We start from the raw sequence: 25493 nt of genomic DNA on the forward strand, positions 1-25493 counted from the left end.
GAAAGAGAAGGCCATTGAGTGTCTGATTTCAATGAGGCATCTCAGAGACACTTGAGGAGAAGTGATAAAGGGGACTTTGGGGTTGGTGATCAAGCCCCAAGACAATAGAATTCACACTCTTAAAGGGGCAAAGGAATTTCCCTATGGGGGAACTCCCAAACTAAGAAAGTTGAGCTGCCCAGACTGTCCCCAGGCAATGGTCCTTGGGTGGTACAAAAGAATTCTAAGTCATATTAGGTGGTGTCACTCAAGGCACATTTGGCTCAGCACAAACATTCTACCCCAATTAAGTCCTATATGCCACTTCCAGGTAACTTCCTGCTAGGGATCTTGTAAGAGCCACTATTTTGGGAGGGCAAGAACCTTGCCCTGAAGAGATAAACCACACAAGAAGAAGGGGCAGAGGGTGAGAAGAGGCAAATGGCAGAAGCAGCAGTCCAGGGGTGGAGGTTGGAGACTAGCTTGATTTTACCCAGGGGCAGAAGGCAGTGTTGCTCCCTTCTCCTCTCCAGTGGCCACAGCCAGGCTTAAGGTGAGTAGGCTCTACTTAAGGACTGGTGTAAGGCAAGGGTACCAACTGTGAGAGTAGAGTAGGTGCCATCCATGGATTTTCAAGGCAGATGGGGTAGGGGTCAGGTTCTGCTCCGTCAGAGTGCCTGACACTGAAATATGGGGATAATTATAGTATTTATCCTGGAGGGGAGTTGTGAAGATCTGTGCTTAGTACCATGAAGTCCTCTTAGTAGTTCTTTACTGAATTTAAGACACAGAAAAAAGTGAGAGAAGAGATTATCATTCCACTTTACCAAGATGGCTAAGTACATTGGGCTGTAGTATGGGGGAAAAAAAGGCTGTAGCTGTTAATTTAGTGCTGATCTTACTTCCCTGTGCCTCCTCACTTCTGAAGGTATAGATTAAAAACCATTCCCTCCTTGAACCAGCAAGTTCAGACCATTTCCTCCATTTAAAAAAAGTATGCCCGGGCTTCCCCCGTGGCGCAGTGGTTGAGAGTCCGCCTGCCGATGCAGGGGACAAGGGTTCGTGCCCCGGTCCGGGAAGATCCCACATGCCGCGGAGCGGCTGGGCCCGTGAGCCATGGCCGCTGAGCCTGCGCGTCCGGAGCCTGTGCTCCGCAACGGGAGAGGCCACAACAGTGAGAGGCCTGCGTACCGCCAAAAAAAAAAAAAAAAATAGGCCCACCATCTTTATTTAGAAATGATAATAAATCATATATTCAGTAGCTTATCCACAACTGTAGTTACTAAGAACTTACTATTTGCCAGACATTATGCAAAGCACTTTAATTTAATGATCTCCTTAATGTTCACAAGAACCTTATACAGTTGGTACTATTATCACCACTTTACAGATTTGAAAACTAATGTTCAGAAAGGCAAAGTATCTCACTCAAGGTCATAAAGCTGCTAAATGGCGTTTTCAGGTTGACATTTCAGTGCCATTTTGATTTATGTTATATTACAAGTAACATATCTTAAGCTAAACATTACCTTGTTGAGAATATCTTTGGTAATTTCTAGTAGAATCTGGTCAGCACTTCCTGAGGATCCTGTCTGTTTGGAGCCTCCTTGGGTGAGGAGCAAGGACTCAAAGAGGATTTTTGTTTGTTGAAGATCTTTGGAGATATCAACATTTTCATGTAATCCAAATATCTCAGGGTGTTGAGTAAATGGAAGTTTCTACCAGAAAATAGATTCAACAAGCATCACATTTTCACTGGATACGTTAATTCATAAGGTAGACATGTGCAAGACCAAAAAGGGTTAAAAATCAAACATCAAACAACAGAGGAATCAAACTTTTCCAGTTTTCAGTAACTACTAGAAACAAAATATATTGAAAGCTGATTGAACCATAGTACTTGTCTAATCCTATACATTATGGGGGACTACTTCACTATTTGCTTTTTAGAAAAATCACACTTGAATCTAATCCTATTTTCAGTGATATCAGTTACCTTAATGAATTCAATGTACTCATTATAAGTGCCTTTGGGAGGTGCAAAATAGTTTCCACTGGGAGAAAACTTATAATGAGAGTTTTCAATTATGTGTGCGTTATAAAAGTCAGCCAGCATGGTTAAGAGGAGACGTCTGTCCCAATCATCTGTCACTCTTCCTCCATAGTTACATTCTCCAGTCAGGTAAGAGATAGCTTCAAATGGAATTGTATCATATTCATTTATAAATAACTGAAACAAAGGAAAAATGAAATGAGAAAAACCTTAAAGTATTTCACTTCATTTCCATTTTAAGATGGCCTTAAATATCTATCAATCAATCAATCATCCATCAATCTATACACATGGAAGTGGGGTTGGAAGAATTATCATCATGGCTGTTTTGAAGCCCCATGTCATAAAGGCCCTTATCACAGCACAGAAGCAGAAAAATACAATATTCTGTGGTTATCTAGTTGGATTAATATATTTGGTAAAACATGACAGAAATAATGGGAAAGTATTGGAGTTGGACAGACCTGAGTTCAAATCTTATCTCAATGGGTAAATTTACTTCTTAGCTTTGGTTTTCTCCAAAATCGGGATAATACCCACCTTACAGGGTTGCTGTGAGAATTAAAATTCATGTAAGTAATGTGCCTAGTTCAAAGTCTGAGTGAGTAGGAATTTATAGCGGACATTTGATCTTTTTTCTTTGGTGGGGGGCTGCTGACCATATCATGCATCTCATGTTTCACTGTAAGTCTACAGAAACTGAAAAAGCCGACCACTCACTTTCTCAGCCTCCATTATGGCTAAAGCCTAGGCTTGTGACCTGGGCTTGGAAACTCAGATGTAGCCATCCTAGACTGAACTGGGGTTTAGGGTGCAAAGAAGCAGGAACAGCAAAGAATTTTTTTGATGACATCAGAGAGTATGCAGTAGACTAGTGTCTGTGTGGCAGCTATGAGCTGTGGTGTCTCATATTTAATAAGAGTAGAAGGAATGCTGTTACCAGATATAATATGATTCTGGATATGACTGTGGATGCCTTGGTTCTCCAGCCATCTTGGTGATTTTGTGACCTACCCAATATTCTTTCAATAAATTCCTTTTCTACTGTTTTTGTTGACTGATAGAGCTAAATTGTAGATCTGACTGAGTGGAGGCTAAGAGTAGAGTATAGTGAGGTCACATTATATAGTGACCTATATAAAGCCAACACTGAGGAGGGCACTGCAAAAAGAAAGAACTAGGGTCCTTGATGGTAACACTTTTGTTGAATCAACCAACTCCAGAGTCTGTCCTTCCTCTGCAACTTTTTTTTTTTTTTTAACATCTTTATTGGGGTATAATTGCTTTACAATGGTGTGTTAGTTTCTGCTTTATAACAGAGTGAATCAGTTATACATATACATATGTTCCCATATCTCTTCCCTCTTTGTCTCCCTCCCTCCCACCCTCCCTATCCCACCCCTCCAGGCAGCCACAGAGAACCGAGCCGGTATCCCTGTGCCATGCGGCTGCTTCCCACTGGCTATCTACCTTACGTTTGTTAGTATATATATGTCCATGTCTCTCTCTCGCCCTATCACACCTCACCCTTCCCCCTCCCCATATCCTCAAATCTGTTCTCCAGTAGGTCTGTGTCTTTATTCCTGTTTTACCCCTAGGCTCTTCATAACATTTTTTTTCTTAAATTCCATATATATGTGTTAGCATATGGTATTTGTCCTTCTCTTTCTGACTTACTTCACTCTGTATGACAGACTCTAGGTCTATCCACCTCATTACAAATAGCTCAATTTCGTTTCTTTCTATGGCTGAGTAATATTCCATTGTATATATGTGCCACATCTTCTTTATCCATTCATCCGACGATGGGCACTTAGGTTGTTTCCATCTCCGGGCTATTGTAAATAGAGCTGCTGCAACTCTTTTTTATGTGAGATAAGAAGTTTCATTATGGTTTAAGCCAGTTTGAATCAGGTTTCCCATTATTTGCAGCAGAAAAATAAAGATGGAGATTATGCTTTATAAGCCAAAATTATAATTATTAATACCATCTAGCCAACTATTAGTGGTGTTGGGAGAACTGAATAAGTCATTCTAAGCAAAGGGAATTGCCTAGGGCCTGGTACACAGTGATCCTGCATCAATGTTAGTTCCTTTCTAATTTTACCTGTAGTTGTCGAATACTGATGCGTAAATCTGATTCATTAAACCCATATGGAATATTCCAACCAAGAGGACCAAATTTCTTTCTCTCTTGCACAAGGGCATGAAAAAAACAAACTCCAAAGAGCAACTTCTCCCATGCCTTTAAGATAAAAATATGCAACAAGAAAAAATTCTGATAAGATTTCCATTACTAAAATGAGAGGAACTGATGATCTTTCATTATAAGATTCTATGATCATATATCTCTACAAACTTTTATTTAGAAAGACTATCCGAAATAATGCTTACTATAAAAAGTATTAGTCTTATGACTTATCCAAAACCTCCAAGCTAGACAAACTACAATAACATTATACTTTATTAAAATGCAATAGTGCTGCAGAGACATGCCAAGATGGCAGAATAGGAAGACCTTGAACTCACCTCCTTCCTTGATACACCAAAATTACAACTCCTTACAGAGCAACTATCTATGAGAACAAACTGAAGGTAGAAGAAAAGATTTTCTACAACAAAAGACATAGAGAACCACAAGATGAGTAGGAGGATCAGAGACATACTGTAGTCAGGACCCAGGTTTGCTGACCCACAAATGAGAGGAATATCACAATTATAGAGGTCCTCCCCAAGGAGTGAAGGGTCTGAGCCCCACATTGGGCTCCACAGTATAGGGGCCCTGCACTGAGAAGACAAGCCCCCAGAACGTCAGGCTTTGAAAGCCAGCAGGGCTTATGTTCAGGAGAGCTGGCAGGCTATAGAAAAGAGAGACTCCACTCTTAAAGGGCGTGTGCAAAATCTCCTTAGTACTGACGTTTCCTTCCATGCAGGGAAACTTCAATTAATGTAACACTCCTGGATTTTCTCCATCCTTATAGTCACTGGTGGAGGGAGGCGTACCTATCTGACGGGTAAATTTGGGGCAAGTCAAGCAAATATGCTTTGCTCAGCTTTTCCCTTTTCTCTCTTAGAAGTGAGCTTCCTGCAGGGAAGGAAGTTTTCCTCTGTTCCTCTGGGTAGATAAATGTACTTAATTCTGGGTTCAGTAATACTAAGCCCACTTGTTCACAGATGTAAACTACATCTTCCAACCTAGTCTATTTCAGTAATTAAGGTTATAATTTGGTTCCCATAAGTTTGTACTTTTTCCTGTTTCTTAACTGGTAAGAATTTGGGCAGAGAAAAGGAGTGCTATTTATTGGAACTCCTAACATCCTCAGTACCATGTGCAAAACTTTTTTACATACGGATACATTGAAGAATGTTATTAATATGTCAAAACATTATTACTAGAATTTCCATGAAGGCAGATTTTTTTGGTGATGGCAGTGTCTATTTTACTCTCACTGCATTATATCGTACCTAACAAACAGATTTGTTGAAAGAATAAATAAATAATGTTAAAATAGATTGCTACTCTTGGGTCTTAATTGTCTTAATCAAATGCACTGTTGGACTTTTGTACAAACTAAGAAATATTCATTCATTCAACAAATATTTATTTGAGTATCTACTACATGGGAAGCAGAACACAAACAACTGGGAATAAAATAACATAGGTAGAATTTCTATCTTCTTAGGAAATGCCTAAAGTTTAATATTAAATAAAATATTTATGTTTTCATATTTTTTCACTACAAAAACACATTTTAAAAGTTCCAGAGGCTGAATATTACCAGTTCCTTTCCCTCGCATCCATTGAAAAACTGAGGATCAGAAACTGGATGAGTGAGATATGATTGGAGGAGATTTAGCCGAAGACCCGTAGGAGGCTCATTAGTCATTTTTACTCCATTCTGTAGAATTGTTACTGGGAACTAAGACAAAATAGACAAAGAGCATTACTCTAGATAACCAACTCAAGTCCTAAAAAAACATACACTAGTGGATTAAAAATAGGTATAAGGGAGGACTCCAGAAACATTTTTAAAACCTCTTAAGGTTAAGCATTTAAGATATACAATGTATCAATAACACATAACCAAATAAATGTACTAAACTCCATAGGAAATAAGTATACTTTTGGAGATGGGTAACTTGTGAGCCAAAGCCTAAAGGATGAGTTACAGCCTTCGGGAGAAAAATCTTCACATATTTTTTCCAACGTGGGCATCCAGGAGACAGCGAGGTGACAGTTCTGTAGGCAAACCCAACTTCCTTCCTCTATTGCTGTGTTAATCATTTTTGTTGCAATTGGTCCTTGTCCCTGTCCCAGTGAAATAGCTTGAAATTTATTTCCAGACATAGCCTTATCATTTGCAAATTTCAGTAGGCCTAAGAGGGCACAAAAAAATAAATGGTTTCACTGCTTACTCTAAAATTATAAAATATGCCTTATGTTTCAGTGTATAAGTATTTAATTGTGAAAAATTCTAGTTACCTTTCCTTATAAATACCGAATTTACTGATATACACTTATCTAAGAAATAGATATTGAACAAGATGATTTATTTATAATTTATTAAGTTGACATTATGCACTTACTGGCCATGGGATCTGCTCCTGGAGATAACACAAAAATTAAGGGAATGGTGCAATTTGAATCCAAATAACTCTTTGTCAAATCAAATGGTGGAGGCTCTACAAACTTTTTCCCTAGTTTGTCAGTTACATAGTTAGTTATGGCTGGAGTTATCTGTTGAAGAGAGAAAAAATATGATCTTTAGAGTAACTTTTATTTCACATAACAACTTTGATTATTACTGAAAACCGACAGAGTAAACTATGAGTCTAATGGACAAGAAAAGCATGCAGCATATCATAGGCAAAGCGCTAATCTATAAATTGATGGGACAAGACTAACAATCCAAAAGAAAATGGGCAAAGAAGATAAACAGTTTATAGAAAATGAAATAGAAATGGATCTTAAACATATGAAAAGATGCTCAACCTCATTTAGTATAGCAGAGACTGCAAACTGTCCCCATTCTGTGTCTCCTTTTGGTAACAGAACCCCAAGTTTTCCCAACCTTTCACGCAGCTAGATGTGGCCATGTGACTAAGCCTTGGCCAGAGAAATACAAATGGACATTATATATGGAGCTTCCAGATCCTATTTTTTTTTTTTTTTTTTTTTTCTTGCGTTATGCGGGCCTCTCACTGTTGTGGCCTCTCCCATTTGCGGAGCACAGGCTCCGGACGCGCAGGCTCAGTGGCCATGGCTCACGGGCCCAGCCGCTCCGCGGCATGTGGGATCTTCCCGAAACGGGGCACGAACCCGCGTCTCCTGCATCGGCAGGCGGACTCTCAAGCACTGCGCCACCAGGGAAGCCCCAGATCCTATTTTTTATAAGGAAACTGTTTGCCTTCAACACTCTCTTTTCCTGTTCAACAGATGTGGTGTTCATGACCCAGCTTCAATCTCACTGACAAGGACCACACTTTAGGAGTCTTCTCTAGCATGAGAGAAGGAACTTGAATCTCTGGATGATCTCAAGAACAGAAATGCCCTGCCAGCCCTCAAGCAAATACTCTGGGCTGTCAGGAGAGATAGAGAAAATAACTTCTATTTTATTTCAGCTACTGTATTTTAGGTCCCTTTTTTACAGCAGCTTTGTCTATACCCTAATACTTATAAATAAGAAAAATACAAATTATAATTATACTTAGATAACATTTTTCACCATCAGCTTATTATATAAATGGGACAAAGATAGCCTGTGTGTATTTACCGCTGGATTGTTTATTTTTCACAGTAGGCTAAAACCTGTTAGCTCAAAAGTCCACTGGCACCAAACTCAAAATGTTACATATTCAACTGTTTTAAACATAGCCCAAATAAGCAGATTTTTAACCATTTAGAGTCTGCCTACTTTTCACCCAACATCTGCTAGCCATAAAAAGATAAGCCCCAGGATATAAAGACCCCAAGCCACTGCTGCCCTTCAAAGCTATGACACAGAGACTCTCAGCCGCCATGCTGATGAATAATGTCGTCCAGACACCACACAAGTCCCCTCTCCATTAGGAATTCCCTTGCCTTCCCCTCTCATCTGGAGTTGTGGACCTCCCCTCACTCCCAGCCTCTGGACAGACACCTGCTATGAGGGATTTCTTCCTCCCCAACAAACAAACCTGTCAAAGTATCATCTAATGAAATTCATGTGCGTTACTGCCACCTCGATCAGCCCCAGAATCCTCAACCCCTCTGCACAGATTGGCAAAGATCCAAAAGTTTGGCAAGAGGGCTTCCCTGGTGGTGCAGTGGTTAAGAATCCGCCTGCCAATGGAGGAGACACGGGTTCGAGCCCCGGTCTGGAAAGATCCCACATGCTGCGAAGCAACTAAGCCCAAGCACCACAACTACTGAGCCCGTGCTCTAGAGCCCATGAGCCACAACAACTGAGCCCATGTGCCATGACTACTGAAGCCCACATGCCTAGAGCTCCTGCTCCACAACAAGAGAAACCACCACAATGAGAAGTCTGCGCCCTGCAACGAAGAGTAGCCCCCGCCCGCTGCAACTAGAGAAAGTCTGCATGCAGCAATGAAGACCCAACTCAGCCAAAAATAAATAAATAAATAAATAAATTTTTAAAAGTTTGGCAACATACTGGGTGGGCAAAAGTACAGGTAAACAGATATTTTCATACACTGCTGAGGAAGAGCAATCTGGTATAGCTTTCATGGAGGACAATCTGAAAGCATCCAAAAAATTACAGAGGGTAAATCCACGGACATAGCAATTTTGTTCCTAGGAATTTATTCTGATATATAGTTGCACATGTGAGAAATGACTTTTGAATAAGGTTATTCATTGCAGCATTTTTATAATAAATAATATATAAATATTATAAAGATCCATCAGTAGGAACTGGCTAAAGAAATTATTGTACACTCATACAATGGAATACCATGCAATTGTAAAAAGAAAAGAGAACACTATTCATGAATTAGTAGAGAAAAAAGCAATATGCAAAACAGTGGATGCTACCATTTGTGTTGAAAATAAATGGAAAAAGAATTTATATGTATGTACATTTATATGTGTATAAAAGGACAACAAGAAGCAGATAACATTAACTGCTTGAGAGGAAGGATGATGAATGACTGAGAGATGGAGACTGGAGGCACACTTTTCATTGTATTCATATATTCATGTGATTCAAAACAGTGCATCAGTTTTGAACCACAGGAAGATGTGACTTACTTATAAATTATATTAAAATTAATTACAAATAAAAGAATGCTGTTCATCAGTATTAGCAGCAGAAAAATCAGTACAAAGAGGTATCAGACATTATCTTCTAAATGCCAAAGGAATTTCTAAAGGGAATGTGTAGGAATTTGATGGAGAGAGGAGTGATCATCACAGGCTTCTTTGGTCCTGGAAGGTTTGTGGAATACATGGGGAGGAAGGATAGAGGCTTCTATATGGGTAATTTACTGTAGTTGTGAGCAATTCTGTAGTTTTAAATAGTAGAAGTTTCAAGGAGCTTCTATATGGGTAATTTTGTGTAGTTGTGAGCAATTCTGTAGTTTTTTGTTTGTTTGTTTGTTTGTTTTTTGTTTTTTTTTTGTTTTTTTTGCGGTACGTGGGCCTCTCACTGTTGTGGCCTCTCCCGTTGCGGAGCACAGGCTCCGGACGCGCAGGCTCAGCGGCCATGGCTCACGGGCCCAGCCGCTCCGCGGCATGTGGGATCTTCCCGGACCGGGGCACGAACCCGTGTCCCCTGCATCGGCAGGCGGACTCTCAACCACTGCGCCACCAGGGAAGCCCAATTCTGTAGTTTTAAATAGAATTTTCAAGCTGAAAAGAGGTCTGATTAGCCAAGGTAATAGACTGCAAAGCTGTACTTTTGTCATTATTCTACAGGTATTGACAGGCTCCTGAAGGTTTTTTTTAATAACGAGCTCACAATGACATAGCAGCTTTTTATTTCTTTCTTTAATAACTACACATGAGCAATGATGAAATCTTTTTCATCCTTTTACCATTAACACCATGTAGAGTTTCTACCTAGCACAGGAGATCTTCAGTATACATTTTTAAGGAAAGGGAGATGCTGAGGACACAGAGACCTTGCTCCGCATTACCCTACGCACTGGCCAGGGGCAACGCTGCCTGACATGATGTAACTGCAATCGAGTATGATAGTTTTCTATAGAAAAAGTATCTTGTTCCAGTAATTTAACATGAGACGAAGTTATAAAACTTTTCTATAATATTAAAATATATATTTTAATCTTTCATGTAAGATACTCCAGAGAAGAAATTATGGAGACTTAAACAGAACTGGATATGGGCTTTGTGATGATTAATTTTATGTGCCAGCTTGGCTAGGGCACAGTATCTAAATACCTGTTAAGGTATTTTAAAAATAAGATTAACATTTAAATCAGTAGACTTTGAGTAAAATAGATTACTCTCCATAATGTGATTCAGCCTCATTCAATCAGTTGAAGGCCTTAAGAGAAAAAAGACCGATTTCTACTGAGGAAGAGGGAATTCTGTCAGTAGACCACCTTTGGACTCAAGCTGCAACATCAGCTCTTCCCTGGGTCTGCAGCCTGCAGATTTTGGACTTGCCAGCTTCTCACAATCATGTGAGCCAATTCCTTAAAATCAACAGAATCCTACTGACTCTGTTTCTCTGGAGAATCCTGACTAACACAGACTTTAACTGAATTTGGTTTAATGCAATTAAATTCAACTCAACTCACAGATATTTATTGAGATGTTCAACCATCTGCCAGGTACTGCTTTAAGTCCTGGAGATATTGAACAAAATAAGACACGGGTCCTGACCTCAAGAAGCTCACAGTCCAGTGGGAGACCCTACTAAATAAACAGACAATTATTGTGTATTCCAGTGTGGTCAGTGTGGTGTTTAAGAACAGGATCCCAAGCATGGCAAACAAACCAGTAACCCCACACGTGGTACTGAAACAACATCTCCACTGGTCATCAGAGAGCCATTCTGTGGAATGCAAATAGGCAGGGGTTTCCCAGATGCAGAGCTACTCATTCCTAAGTTTACCATGAACAAGTGAAGCTATTTGTGATAAAATAATGAATAAAGCACTGTTTTGGCCTTCAAGGGACTTATTTTCCAGTGAAAGGAACATATATATATATATATATATATATATATATATATATATATACATACAACTATCAGGTAGGAAAGAATGAAGTACATTTTAATAATGTACAAAGGTCTTTAGGAGTTAGAGTAAGGAGAAATACTCAGAAGTCACGTAATTATATAGGCCTCTGTTTGAACCTACTCAGAGACTGAATGAAGCATTAGATGATGCTCCTTGTGAAAAAAATGTAAAAAAAAAAAAAAAAGGAAAGAGAAAAGACAGGACCATTGCAATCACTTTCAATACCTTCATTTTATATGTGGTTGTAACTGGAACTCAGAAAGGTGAAGTGACTTACTCAAAGTTTTAAGCTACATATATAAGCATAGCTTTTAGTTTTTTGGGTTTTTTTTTTAAACATCTTTATTGGAGTATAATTGCTTTACAATGGTGTGTTAGTTTCTGCTTTATAACAAAGTGAATCAGCTATACATATATCCCCATATCTCTTCCCTCTTGTGTCTCCCTCACCCCCTCCCTATCCCACCCCTCTAGGTGGTCACAAAGCACCGAGCTGATCTCGCTGTGCTATGCGGCTGCTTCCCACTAGCTATCTACTTTACATTTGGTAGTATTTATAAGTTAGCTTTTAGTTTTTTGTTTAAAATTTTTCCTTTCGTAACACTATAACACTTTTCTCGAGTGTATGAAAACTGGTATCAGCCTATTTATTTCACCTAAAGAAAGATTTTTGTGCATGTTTGAACTAATAAAATTATGACACATTCAAGATTTTCTACTATCTTCTGCTTCTAGTCAATATTGAGGAAATGGACCAGATTTACCTTCTTGCCATAAAGAACTAAAGAATGGGCAATATTAATGAAACAGCCATTTTCAGACATAAGGCTGTTCAGACAATAGGTGGTACAGGATAGTGATTCCTGATAAAAAAAAAAAAACAAACAAGGTGAGACCTATTATCCCCTTGACTTTCCTCTGGGAGAAACATTCCAGACTGTGGAACAAGGAGAGCAACTGAAAGTGGTACAACACAGTGTTGCTGAGTTGGGAAGACAGGAATCAGAGTTCAAGGAGGCTCAGGCTGCTTGTTTCAGAGTTCAAATTTGAAGGGAAGTATCCAGAGAAAGAGCTCAGAAATCTGCATAATATTGTCCTTCTATCTTTGCTGAACACCATGGTATGTATACATAGGCCAAGCAAAGAGTGACTGGGGAGCTGTGAACTTGGGATATGAGGAGCTACCAGAGTTCATGAAAGGCTGGGAATGATTCAAGTTCCCAGTAGCCACAATGGAGAGTCCTTGGTGATCACTTGGGGCATTCAGTAAAGGCCCTAGAAGGACCACACTTTAGCCATGGAACTAAACTATCCATGGAATAAAGGCTATTCTATACCTGCACTAACAAATCTTAAAACAATCTTTGAAAGGAGCAATCTGAATTTAACTGTATAGTCAAAGGGGTAGGTAAACCTTTTCTATAGAGAGCTAGATAGTAAATATTTTAGGTGTTGTGGGCCACATACAATTTCTGCTGCTTATTCTTTTTCTTTTAAATTTACTTATTTTATTTATTTTTGGCTGCATTGGATCTTCGTTGCTGCACGTGGGCTTCTCATTGTGGTAGCTTCTCTTGTTGTGGAGCATGGGCTCTAGGTGTGCAGGCTTCAGGAGTTGTGGCATGTGGGCTCAGGAGTTGTGGCTTATGGGCTCTAGAGTGCAGGCTCAGTAGTTGTGGTGCACAGACTTAGTTGCTCTGTGGCATGTGGGATCTTCCCAGACCAAGGCTCGAACCCGTGTCCCCTGCATTGTCAGGCAGACTCTTAACCACTGTGCCACCAGGGAAGCCCTATTATTTTTCTTTAAAACAACCCTTTAAAATGCAAAAATCATTTACAGTTCATGGGCTGGACAAAAATAGGTCACTGGCTAGATTTGGCCCAGAAGCGTTGTTTGCTAATCCTGAACCAGCAGAACAAAAGTCAACAATCTTTAAAGGAAGATGACAAAATCAAAATCATAAACAATGTGGAGCATCCAATCAAACATTACTGGGCATGCCAGGATGTGGGAAAATATAATGTATAACCAAGAGTAAAATCAGTCAATAGAAACAGATCCAGAAATGATGGAATTAGCAGTCAAGGATTTAAAAACAGTTATTATAACTGTTTTCAAGTAGTTAAAGAAAAATATAAACAGAATGAAAAAAGAAATAGAATATATAAAAAATAACAAAATGAACGTTCTGTAAATGAAATATACAGTTGCTGAAACAAAAATTAATTGGATGGAATTAATAGCAGATTAGACACTACAAAAGAAGAAATCACCAAATTTAAAGACAGCAATAGAAACTGTCCAAACTGAAGTACAGTGATACAAAGGATTTTAAAATAATTAACAGAGTATCAGTCACCTATGGTATAATATCAAGCAGTCTAATGTATATTTAATTGGAATCATGGGAAAAAAAAATTTGAAGAAATAATGGCCAAAGTTCTTCTCAAGTTGAGGAAAACTATAAACCTACAGATCCAAGGAACTCAATGAACCCATGTGAGCATTTGAAATAAAGGTTAAAGTACCAAATAACAATAACTTTAAACCTAGTACTTCATAAATGGCAAATTATCTGGGTTCCAAATAGAGCACATTTGTCTTTTACCTTATCAGGTCTTAAGCACCGAAGAATTATGATTTTCTGTAGTTCATTTAGCCTTGTATCCATTGGTGCTGGAAATTTAGCATTGTGTGGCTCTTTACTATTGTAGATCTCCCGCCATTCAGCTATATTGTCACAAAAATGATTCCTAATGAAAAGAAAAGCTTAATGATTATCCTTTCATTGTGAAAAAATTTTAAAAAGAGATTGTTGAATGAGGAGATGAATCAAGACAGCTATAGAACTATTTTTTTAAAATCACTAGATGAAATTAAAAAATCACTAGATTACAAATTTACCCATTACTATTCAATGCTAAGTCATTGTGTTTAAACAATTACCTGAGTCCTTTGAATGCAGGAAATTCACTTGCACGACAGATTTCCTCCCAGCTTTTATCCTGTAGCCAAGTTGGATCAGGATTTTTCTCAGAACTCTTAAGACTTACACCTCCAGTTAAAAGAAACATCAGTTCCTGGTATTCAATCTCTTTCTTTGCCCTGTGTTCCCAAAATAAGGACTGCTGTAAATTGTTGTTTTAAAATTGAATGAAGTCAATTTCTGCTTATATAGCCTGGATAAAACAATCAGAACTGACCTACCCTACTGCTATAAACAACTAGGAACTGGAAAATAAAATAAAAGAAACAATTGTTTTTAGAAATTATAACAGCTAGTGCAGGACTGTGGTCCATGAAAAAAAGGGAGACAAGGTGATCCCCATGACTGCCTCAGCTAATCACCAGGAGGCACTTTTCAGACTACAAAGCATGAGGGTAATCAAATCAGAATCTAAGAGTACTGCTGAGTTGAAGAGACAGAGATCAGAGTTAAGGAAGGCTAAGGTGGCTGCAATTAGTGGGCAGAGTACCAGAAGGTAGGGAGATACATAGACGAGGAGCTCCAGAAATCTGCATACAAATCCTTTTTATTCTATTGCTAAATGCTGAGTTATGTATGAGTAGGGTAAAACCCCAGGAGGACAGGCAAAGAATATCTGGGGAGCTGCAAACTAAGTAGCTACCAGAGCTCACACAGGACTGAATACATGAGTTATTGCCAACTAGAGTTGAATCTTTATTGAACACCAGAGGAATTCAGTGGTGACACTGGAGATACTTCAGTAGTGAAGCTAACCTAGCTTTAGAATAAAGTCTACTCTAAAACTGTCATAAGAAATCTTAAAAATAAGACTTGAAGAGGTCAAACGAATTCAGCATAATTTAAGTACCTGCAAAAGTAAAGTCTAGTGCTCTTTAAAGCAATTAAAAAAAAGAGAGAGAGAAAAATAAATACCGTATGCTAACACATATATAAGGAATCTAAGAAAAAAAAAAAAAGGTCATGAAGAACCTAGGGGTAAGACAGGAATAAAGACACAGACCTACTAGAGCATGGACTTGAAGATATGGGGAGGGGGAAGAGTAAGCTGTGAAAATGAGGAGTGGCATGGACACATATACACTACCAAAGGTAAAATAGATAGCTAGTGGGAAGCAGCCACATAACACAGGGAGATCAGCTAGGTGGTTTGTGACCACCTAGAGGGGTGGGATAGGGAGGGTGGGAGGGAGGGAGACGCAAGAGGGAAGAGATATGGGAACATATGTATATGTATAACTGATTCACTTTGTTATAAAGCAGAAACTAACACACCATTGTAAAGCAATTATACTCCAATAAAGATGTTAAAAAAAAAAAAAAAGACCCAGCACTTACCAAAGTAAAATTCACAACATTCATAACCAGGAGAAAAGTCAGTACACAGATATGATGTAGAAGTGATAAAGATGATATAACAAGCAAATAAGAATGTTAAAAGAGCTATTATAAACATGCTGAAGGAGTGAAAGTGAAACATGAACATAATGAAGAGAGAAGTGGGCAAAATAAAAAATAACCAAATGAAACTTCTAGAGATAAAAAATTAAAATCTGAAAGAAAAATTCACTGACTTTTTCTCAGATTTACAGAAACTGAAAGTATGCATTACCAGTAGACCTACACTATAAGAAATGTTCAAGGAAATTTCAGGTAGATGGAAATTTAAATCAACAAAAAAGAATAAAGAGCATCAGAAATGGTAACTAGTAGATAAACATAAAAGACATTTTTCTGTTACTTATGTCTCTTTTAAAAGTAATTGACTACTTAAAGCAAAATAACAACATGCTGTGGGCTTTATAACATATATACAAGTAAAATGTATGACAATAAAACAAAAGCTATGAGGGGAAAGATAAAAGTATATTGTTTTCAGTTCTTATATATATATATGAAGTAGTATAATTTTACATGAAGATAGACTATAATAAGTTCAAAGGTATACTATAACCCTAAAGAAATCACTAAAATAATAAAACCTAAAATTATAGCTAATAAACCAACAAAGGAGATAAAATGGAATCATAAAAATACTCAATTTAAAGAAAAATAGATTTACAGAGACGTGGATGAGCCTAGAGACTGTCATACAGAGTGAAGTAAGTCAGAAAGAGAAAAAGAAATAGCGTATATTAACATATATATGTAGAATCTAGAAAAATGGTACAGATGCACCAGTTTGCAAGGCAGAGATAGACACACAGGCATAGAGAACACATGTATGAACACCAAGGGGGGAAGGGGGGTGGGATGAATTGGGAGACTGGGATTGACATGTATACATTAATATGTATAAAACAGATAACTAATGAGAACCTGTTATGTAAATAAATAAAAATAAAACCCACAGGTTAAAAAAATAAATAAAACAGACACTAAGTTCCCCCAAAAAAAGAAAAAAGAAAAATAGAAAATGAGGAAACATGCAACAAAGAACAGATGGGCAAAACAAAATAAATCATAAGATGGTAGATTTAAACATAACTCTATCTATTATCTCATTAAATGTAAATAGTCTAAACAATTTCATTAAAGGTAGTGATTATCAGATTGGATAAAACAAGTAAGACCTAATTACATGCTGTCTATAGACACAGTTTAAATATAAAACAAATAGGTTAAAAGTAAAAGTATGGAAAAATATATACCATGCTAACACTATTCAAAAGAAAGCTGGAGGGGCTACAATAATATCATACAAAGTAGATTTCAGAGCAATAAATATTACCAGGGATTTTAAAAAGTCAAGTCAATTTATTAAGAGGACATAAGAGTCCTAAACATTTATACATCTAATAACAGAGCATCAAAACACAAAGTAATATTGATAGAACTGCAAGGAGAAGTCTCTATAGTTAGAGATTCCAACTCTCTCTCTATAACTGAACAAGTAGATAGAAAATCAATAAAGATATAGATGATATATGGACCATCTTGACCTCCTTGACATTTTAGAACATTCCACCCAAGAACAGCAAAATACACATTCTTTCCAAGAGCCCATAGAACATTTACAAAGATGGATCATATTCTGGGCCATCTAATGTCTCATTCATAAAATTTCCAGAACAGGAATAACTACAGAGACAGAAAGCAGATCAGTATTACCTGGGGCTGGAAGTAAGAGCAGGAATTAACTAAACTGGCAAAAGGAAACTTCTGGGGATGATGGAAGTGTTCTAAAACTGGATTTTGGTGATTATATAAATGTACTAAAAATCATCTAACTGTATTCTTACAATGGGGGAATTGCATAATGTGGCAATTATACCTAATAAAGCTGAAAAAAAGAGGATATCTCTGTTGAGTGACTTACATTTATATTAATAGAAAAAGGTGCACAAGAACATTTACAGGGTATTCCCTTTGTGTAAGAAAGGAAAATAAGAAAAACATAAACAAATATATATAAACACACACGCACACACTTCACAAAAATTTATTCGAAATGGATCATAGATCTAAATGTAAAATGCAAAACTATAAAATTCCTAGAAGATAACATAGGAAAAAATCTAAGAGGCTTTAGGTATGGCAATAACTTTTTAGATACAACACCAAAGGCACGATCCATGAAAAAAAGAATTGATGAGGTGGACTTCATTGAAATTTAAAACATTTGCTCTGCAAAAGACAGAGAATAAGAAGGCAAGCTACACACTAGGAGAAAATATTTCCCAAAGATGTATCTGATAAAGGACTGTCATCCAACTCAACAACAAAAGATGAACAACTAAACTGATTAATAAATGGACAAAAGACCTAACAGATGCTTCACCAAAAAACATATAAAGATATCAAATAAGCAAATGAAAATATTTTCAATATTACATATCATTAGTGAATTGCAAATTAAAACAAGATTACAATACGCATCTATTAGAATGGTGAAATCCAGAACACTGACAAGACCAAATGCTGGCAAAGTTGTGAAGCAACAGGAATTCTCATTCATTGCTGGTAGAATGCAATGGATTAAGGAATGTAAACTATATGCTTGTTGAGCCTCTTCTGGGATCTGTGATGCAGAATGGGTTTAGACTTTCACTTAGGACCCGTTTTCAAAGTAATTTTCACAGAGAAAATATTAGTCAAGAAGAAAAATCTTTTAATATTTTAATGGTCCCATGAGTGAGAAAATAAAGGTGCTCCTTCAGCACCTTCCCCTGCCCAAAATGTTCTGGCCCCTGATTTTTTGCTTTTTCCAGAGTGTGGGTCAGTTTCAACATTCAGGACATCAAGGACCACAAGCCAAGATTCCTAAAAAGGCTGAGATGCTGCATGGAATCTCTTGGAATACAGTTTCTTATAAAACTAAACATACACTTACCCATGATCCAGCAATCACATTTCTTAGTATTTAACCAAATAAGTTAAAAACTTATGTGCACACAAAAACCTGCAGTTTTATTCATACTTTTCAAAACTTGCAAGCAACCAAGATGTCCTCCAGTAGGTGAATCGATAAACTACAGTACATCCAGACAATGAAATATTACTCAGTGCTAAAAAGAAATGAACAATCAAGCCATGAAAAGACATAGAAGAATCTTAAATGCGTATTATTAAGTGAAAGAAGCCAATCTAAAAACTCTCTTTCTTTTTTTTTTTTTTTTTGGCCGCGCCACACGGCTTGCAGGATCTTAGTTCCCTGACCAGGCTGGCAGTGAAAGCACCGAGTCCTAAGCGCTGGACTGCCAGGGAATTCCCTGAAAACTCTATTTCTTGATCTGAGTGGTAGTTATGCAGATTTTTTCTTTGTACGAATTTACCAAACTGTACCTGAACATTTTGTGAGCTTTTCTGTATGATCCAAATTTTAAAAATCAAACATCAAAACACCAATACTACTATAGAGAAATGTACAAGTAAAATCATGAATTATGCAGAGCTAAAACATGATATCCTTCCGTGAGAAGCCATTGATTAGGTTTTCCAGGCAAGTTTTTTTTTTTTTTTTTTTTGGTCATTACGCGGGCCTCTCACTGTTGTGGCCTCTCCCGTTGTGGAGCATAGGCTCCGGACGCGCAGGCTCAGCGGCCATAGCTCCCGGGCCTAGCCTCTCCGCGGCATGTGGGATCTTCCCGGACAGGGGCACGAACCCGTGTCCCCTGCATTGGCAGGCGGACTCTCAACCATTGCGCCACCAGGGAAGCCCCAGGCAAGTTTTTAAAATAAAGAAAAAGCAAGTAACTTACAAAAGAAGATTGGCACATAATAAAAAAGAAAACAATAGCTTGTCCTTCTCAAACAGTGATCGGCATATATTACAATATAAGTTGTACGTGAAGTGGTCATTTAAATATCGTAGGCGCTTTTCCAAAATTTTGGATTTGTTACTGAAAGGTTAAAAAGAAAGGAAAATATATTGAGTCAAGTAAAACTAAGAAAAAATAAGTAACATATGAATTAACATACAAGTTGTTTTTATTTTATCGAAATAACCACTGTTAAAAATATGAAACTACACACACACACACACGTGCATATATTGGGTTCACCAAAAAGTTCATTCAGGAAAATACCCGAAAGAACTTTTTGGCCAGCCCAATAAAAATGGTGACATCTGAGTAAGCTCTCTGGATTGTACGTGTGAACTTCCTGGTTGTGATATTATACTATAGTTATATAAGATATTATCATTGGAAGGGAACCCTCATGCACTATTGGTGGAATTGTAAATTGGTACATAGTCCCACTATGAAAAACAGTATGGGGGTTTCTCAAAGAAATAAAAATAGAACTACCATACAATCCAGCAATGCCACTTCTGGGTATTTACCCCCCACAAAACTCCAAAAACACTAATTCAAAAAGATATATGCACCCTATGTTTACTGCAACATTATTATTTTTTTAATTGAAGTATAGTTGATTTACAATATTGTGTACATTTCAGGTGTACAGCACAGCGATTCAGTTATACATTTATATATATATACATATAAATCTATATATTCTTTTTCAGATTCTTTTCCCTTATAGGTTATTACATAATATTGAGTATAGTTCCCTGTGTTGTATAGTATGTCCTTGTTGGTTATCTATTTTATACCTAGTAGTGTGTATATGTTAATCCCAGTCTCCTAATGTATCCCTCCCCCGACTCCTGTTTTCCCCTTTGGTAACCATAAATTTGTTTTCTGTGTCTGTCTCTTTCTGTTTTGGAAATAAGTTCATTCGTGTCTTTTTCTTTTAGATTCCACATACAAGCGATGTCATATTTGCCTTTCTCAGTCTGGAATCTTCACTTAGTATGAGAATCTCTAGGTCCATCCATGTTGCTGTAAATGGCACTATTTCATTCTATTTCATGGCTGAGTAATATTCCACTGTACATATATACCACATCTTTTTTTTTTCCTCTCTTCTTTTTATTAATGTAGTATATCATATTGATTGATTTTTTTAACATCTTTATTGGAGTATAATTGCTTTACAATGGTGTGTTAGTTTCTGCTTTATAACAAAGTGAATCAGCTATACATATACATATATCCCCGTATCTCCTCCCTCTTGTGTCTCCCTCCCACCCTCCCTATCCCACCCCTCTAGATGGTCACAAAGCACTGAGCTGATTATCTTTTCAAATTATGGTTTTCTCTGGATATATGCCCAGGAGTGGGACTGCAGGATCATATGGTAGTTCTATTTTAAGTTTTTTAGGGAATCTCCATACTGTTCTCCATAGTGGCTGTACCAGTTCACATTCCCACCAACAGTGTAAGAGGGCTCCTTTTTCTCCACACCCTCTCTAGCATTTATAATTTGTAGACTTTTTGATGATGGCCATTCTGACTGGTGTGAGATGATACCTCATTGTAGTTTTGATTTGCATTTCTCTAATAATTAGCGATGCTGAGCATCTTTTCATGTGCCTTTTGGCCATCTGTGTGCCTTCTTTGGAGAAATGTCTATTTAGGTCTTCTGCCCATGTTTTGATTGGAATTTAAGTGTCCATCAATAGATGACTGAATAAAGAAGATGTGGTATATATACACAACATATACTTAGCCATAAAAAAAGAAAATTTCCCATTTGCAACAACATGGAAGGAACTAGAGTGTATATGCTAAGTGAAATAAGTCAGATAGAGAAAAATATCATATGATCTCACTTATATGTAGAATCTAAAAAACAAAGCAAATGAACAAACAAAACAACACAGAAACAGATTTATAGATACAGAGAGCAAACTGGTGGTTGCCAGAGGGGATGGGGTGGGGGCCATATAGGTGAAGGGGATTAAGAGGTACAAATTTCCAGTCAGAAAATAAATCAGACATGGGATGCAACATAGCATAAGGAATATAGTCAATAATATTGTAATACTTTTGTATGGTGACAGATGGTTACTAGACTTATTGTCGTGATCATTTCTTAATGTATTTAAATGTTGACTCACTATGTTGTACACCTGAGACTAACATAATATTGTATATTAACTACACTTCAACTGAAAAAAAAAAGATGTAGGAACTGGAGAAACTGGGTAAAGGGTACATGGGACCTCCCTGTACAGTTTTTTGCGTGTGCAACTTCGTATGAAGCTATATGTTAAAAATGGGGTATAATTCTATGAGAAAATGAAATATGGCTTACACCATCTCTCTATTTTCAAAATTCTAAATTTCTTATTGTACTCCCAAATGACTGAAAACAATCAGTTAATTAAAAAGCACCTACTGAATATCTATTAGTGTGAGAATCTAAGCTGGGGAGGGAACTGTAAGAGATAAAGAATTATGAAATATTTACCTGCCTCAAAGAAGCATAAAATCTAGATCAAGATCCATATGTTAAAAAAAAAAAGTAAGAAAACATATGGACAAAAGTGATTACTTCTGGATGGGTTATGACTAATAATTATTTTCTTCTTTATACTCTTACATGCTTAAAACTTTTGCAATAAGAATACGTTGCTTTCATTTTTTTAGTTCAATTTTTTCAGTAATACTTATGGGAATCTAAGACGATACACCCATTCTAGGAAAGTTTAGCAGTTACTTAAAAAAAAATAAACAAGCAACTACCACATGACCTAGCAATTGCACTCCTGGGCAGTTATCTTGGAGAAATGAAAACTTATGTTCACACAAACACCTGTCCATGCATTTTATAGCAATTTTATTTGTAAAAGCCAAAACCTGGAAATAACCCAGATGTCCTGTAACAAGTGAATGATTAAACAAACTGTAGTACATCAGTATCATTAAATCCTCTCAGCAATAAAAAGGAGTAAACAATCTAAATGAATCCCCAGAGAATTATATTGGGTGAAAAAAAGCCAATTCCCAAAAGTTACATAAGTGACAAAATTATAGAAATGGAGAACAGATTAGTGCTTGCCAAGGGTTACGGTCAGCATGAGAATGGGAGGAAGATGAGTATGGCTATAAAAGGGCAACATGGGTATCCTTGTGGTGATGAAAGTACTCTGTATCTTGACTGTGTCAACATCAATATTCTGGTTGTGATATTGTACTACAGTTTCTCAAGACATCACCATTGAGGAAACCGCATAAAGAGTACACGGGATCGCTGCATTTTTTCTTATAATTGCATGTGAATCTACAATTATCTCAAAATTAAAAGTCTAGTTTTTAAAAAGTAATACTTGGATCCATGGGAATGGGATGGAAGGGGAGGGGGTAGTAACACTTCTCTGAGCAGACCTTCTGTATGGGATTTACTTTTGGAGTCATATTGATGGCTTACGTACTCAAAAATATAATTAAAATCAACAAGGAAAAGGGGGAAACTCTAAAATGAAATATAAAAATAAACAAATTACCCTAACTGTATTTCACATGAATAACAAACATCACCATACTAAAGGAGGAAAAACGAACCCAAGTAACTTTTGAATATAGTTTTTTGCATATAAAAACAAAAAGTTTCTGTGTGAATACATGCATCCAATTCTCTTTAGTATATACACAAGAATTGCTAGATTTGCTGGAAATACTGGATCATATGGTAAATCTATGTTTAATATTTTGAGGAACTTCTAAAAATGTTTCCAAAGTGCATGCATTATTTTACAATCCCACCAGCAGTGTATGAGGGTTCTGATGACTTCACATCCTCGACACCTATTATTGACATTTATATCAATTCTTCAACTTGAACATCCTACATCATGTAGGGTATGTTAATTCAAATTCCAAATCCCAATTGGGAAAGCTTAGGGATTTCAATCACTCAGGAAAGATTGTTCTACCAAGAGCCCATGTAGAACACATATGCCAGGCTCAAATCATATTTTTATTCTACTTAACAAGTTACTAAATACCAGTTATTGTTAAAAAATACTCTGTAAATATTATCTTTTTAATTCTCATAACAACTCTTAAAGGTAGGTATTATTATTATTATCCCTATTTTATAGATAAGAAAAATTGAGGCAATTACAGAAAAGTTAGCTGACTTGCCCGTATTCATGCAGCTATTATGTGGCAGAACTGAAATTTAATCCCTGACTCCAGTCTAACTCCAAAATCTGTGTATATTCAGTAATTGGTTAAAGTGAAAATATCTAGCAAATGATTAGAAATGTGGGGCTGAAATTTTTTAGAGACCTCAAGGCTGGAGAAAGATATATTGGAGTTGCTAGCAAAGATAGGTCATGTGCTTTATCAAAATATTTAAAAGAGAGGGGCAAAAAGAACTAAAGCTAATCCCTCTATGCCTAAATCTTGAGTAGAAGTGAAACAAAACTTAAAATAGAAATGAGGCCTGCTGGCTTGCTTTTTTCTTCTTTCTCTCCTTTCTTCCTCCCTTCCTCCCATCCTTCTTTCCTTCCCTCTTCCCCTTCCTTCCCTCCCTTCTTCCTTCCTTCCTTCACTTTTCCCATATTTTGTAGTGTTCTATAATGAATATGTATTATATAAGCAGTAAGAAAAAATTATATATCTTAAATGGAAAGGATGGTGAAAATCCAACCTAGGGAGCATGAATGAAGCTAGAGAATGTTTACCTGTCATGAATAGAGTTGATATAAAGGTTCACAAACCAGATGAGAGAGTACTGATACATGGGATCAATGTTAGCCAGGTCTGCAATGCTAAAGAATAATACTGACGAATGTTTAGCAATAGGTCTGTAGCCTTCTCGAGACTCTGCTATTTTGAGTTCTGTTTTTTCTGCAATCTAGAAGAAGAGAAAAATCAAGATTAAGAAATAGGAGATGTTTTAATCATATATTTTTCATATAATGAAATTTATATTAAAAATATCCCCTAACTTAATGACAAAATTATACAGGCATAGTTTACATCAAAGGGCTTTACTATGCTAAAATCTATAAAAAAAAAAAAAGAAAGGGAGGGACTACCCTGGTGGACCAGTGGTAAAGAATCTGCCTTCCAATGCAGGGGACACTGGTTCGATCCCTGGTCCGGGAACTAAGGTCCCACATGCCGTAGGGCAACTAAGCCCGTGCACCACAACTACTAAGCCTGTGCACCTCAACTAGAGAGCCTGCATGCCGCAAACTACAGAGCCCACGTGCTCTGGAGCCCGCGGGCCACAACTAGAGAAGAGGAAAAAAAACCCTGCATGACACAACTAGAGAGACACCCATGCGCCGCAATGAAGAGCCCACGCAGTGCAACTAAAGCTCCCACATGCCTCAGCGAAGCTCCTGCATGCTGCAACTAAGACACGACGCAGCCAGAAAAAAAGTCTAAAAAAGAAAGAAAGGAAAAGGAAGGAAGGAAAGAACTAGGGAGAGAGGGAAGAAGATGAAGAGAGGGTAGAAAGAAGGGAGGTAAAAGAAAGAAAAATATCTTTACAGATTGAAGGTGTAACTACCCACCAATCATCTTTCTTATTTGAGGAATACAAAACTGTCAATCTTTGCTTATTCTTTGCCTTCATCTGACATGTATCTATTATTGTCACTCACCCTCTTTTATTTTAATAGGTCAGAGATAGAGAGAGAGGGAGATGGAGAGAGAGACAGCAAGTGTGCATGTGTGTATGGTTTAAGGTGTCAACATGTGTACCAGAACCCAGCACAAAGTGTGACAAAGTAGGAATTCAGAAATATTTGTTGGCTGATGGTTTGATACATTAAGAACACCTTTTTTTCAGTGAAATTCTCAAATTTTTAACTTTTCTGGGCTTAATAAGGGTATAGATATTTAACCCCAAATGAAAAAATTTCTCCAAGATAACAGCCCTTCAAATGACAACTCAATCTGATAGGTTGATATTCTACAGGAAAAACATGTACAGCATTTTTTCAACCCTCT

At 37.2% G+C, this 25493-nt stretch overlaps 1 protein-coding gene across 1 annotated transcript in view; it reads right to left on the reverse strand.

The window, feature by feature from the left end:
* The window catches only part of DNAH12 (dynein axonemal heavy chain 12), a 222311-nt gene that overhangs the window by 14606 nt on the left and 182212 nt on the right, over positions 1–25493 (reverse strand). The window contains exons 58-67 of the mRNA XM_007451772.1: positions 24215–24387; positions 19434–19574; positions 14193–14351; positions 13855–13999; positions 6620–6770; positions 6156–6409; positions 5812–5952; positions 4140–4277; positions 1976–2209; positions 1509–1697 (exon numbers count right to left, since the gene is read on the reverse strand). Coding sequence (XP_007451834.1) covers positions 1509–1697; positions 1976–2209; positions 4140–4277; positions 5812–5952; positions 6156–6409; positions 6620–6770; positions 13855–13999; positions 14193–14351; positions 19434–19574; positions 24215–24387 — 1725 coding nt within the window. The remainder of the gene's footprint in view (positions 1–1508; positions 1698–1975; positions 2210–4139; positions 4278–5811; positions 5953–6155; positions 6410–6619; positions 6771–13854; positions 14000–14192; positions 14352–19433; positions 19575–24214; positions 24388–25493) is intronic.

This window comes from Lipotes vexillifer, unplaced genomic scaffold, assembly GCF_000442215.2.
Source record: "Lipotes vexillifer unplaced genomic scaffold, Lipotes_vexillifer_v1.1 scaffold521, whole genome shotgun sequence".
Taxonomy (NCBI): Eukaryota; Metazoa; Chordata; class Mammalia; order Artiodactyla; family Lipotidae; genus Lipotes; species Lipotes vexillifer.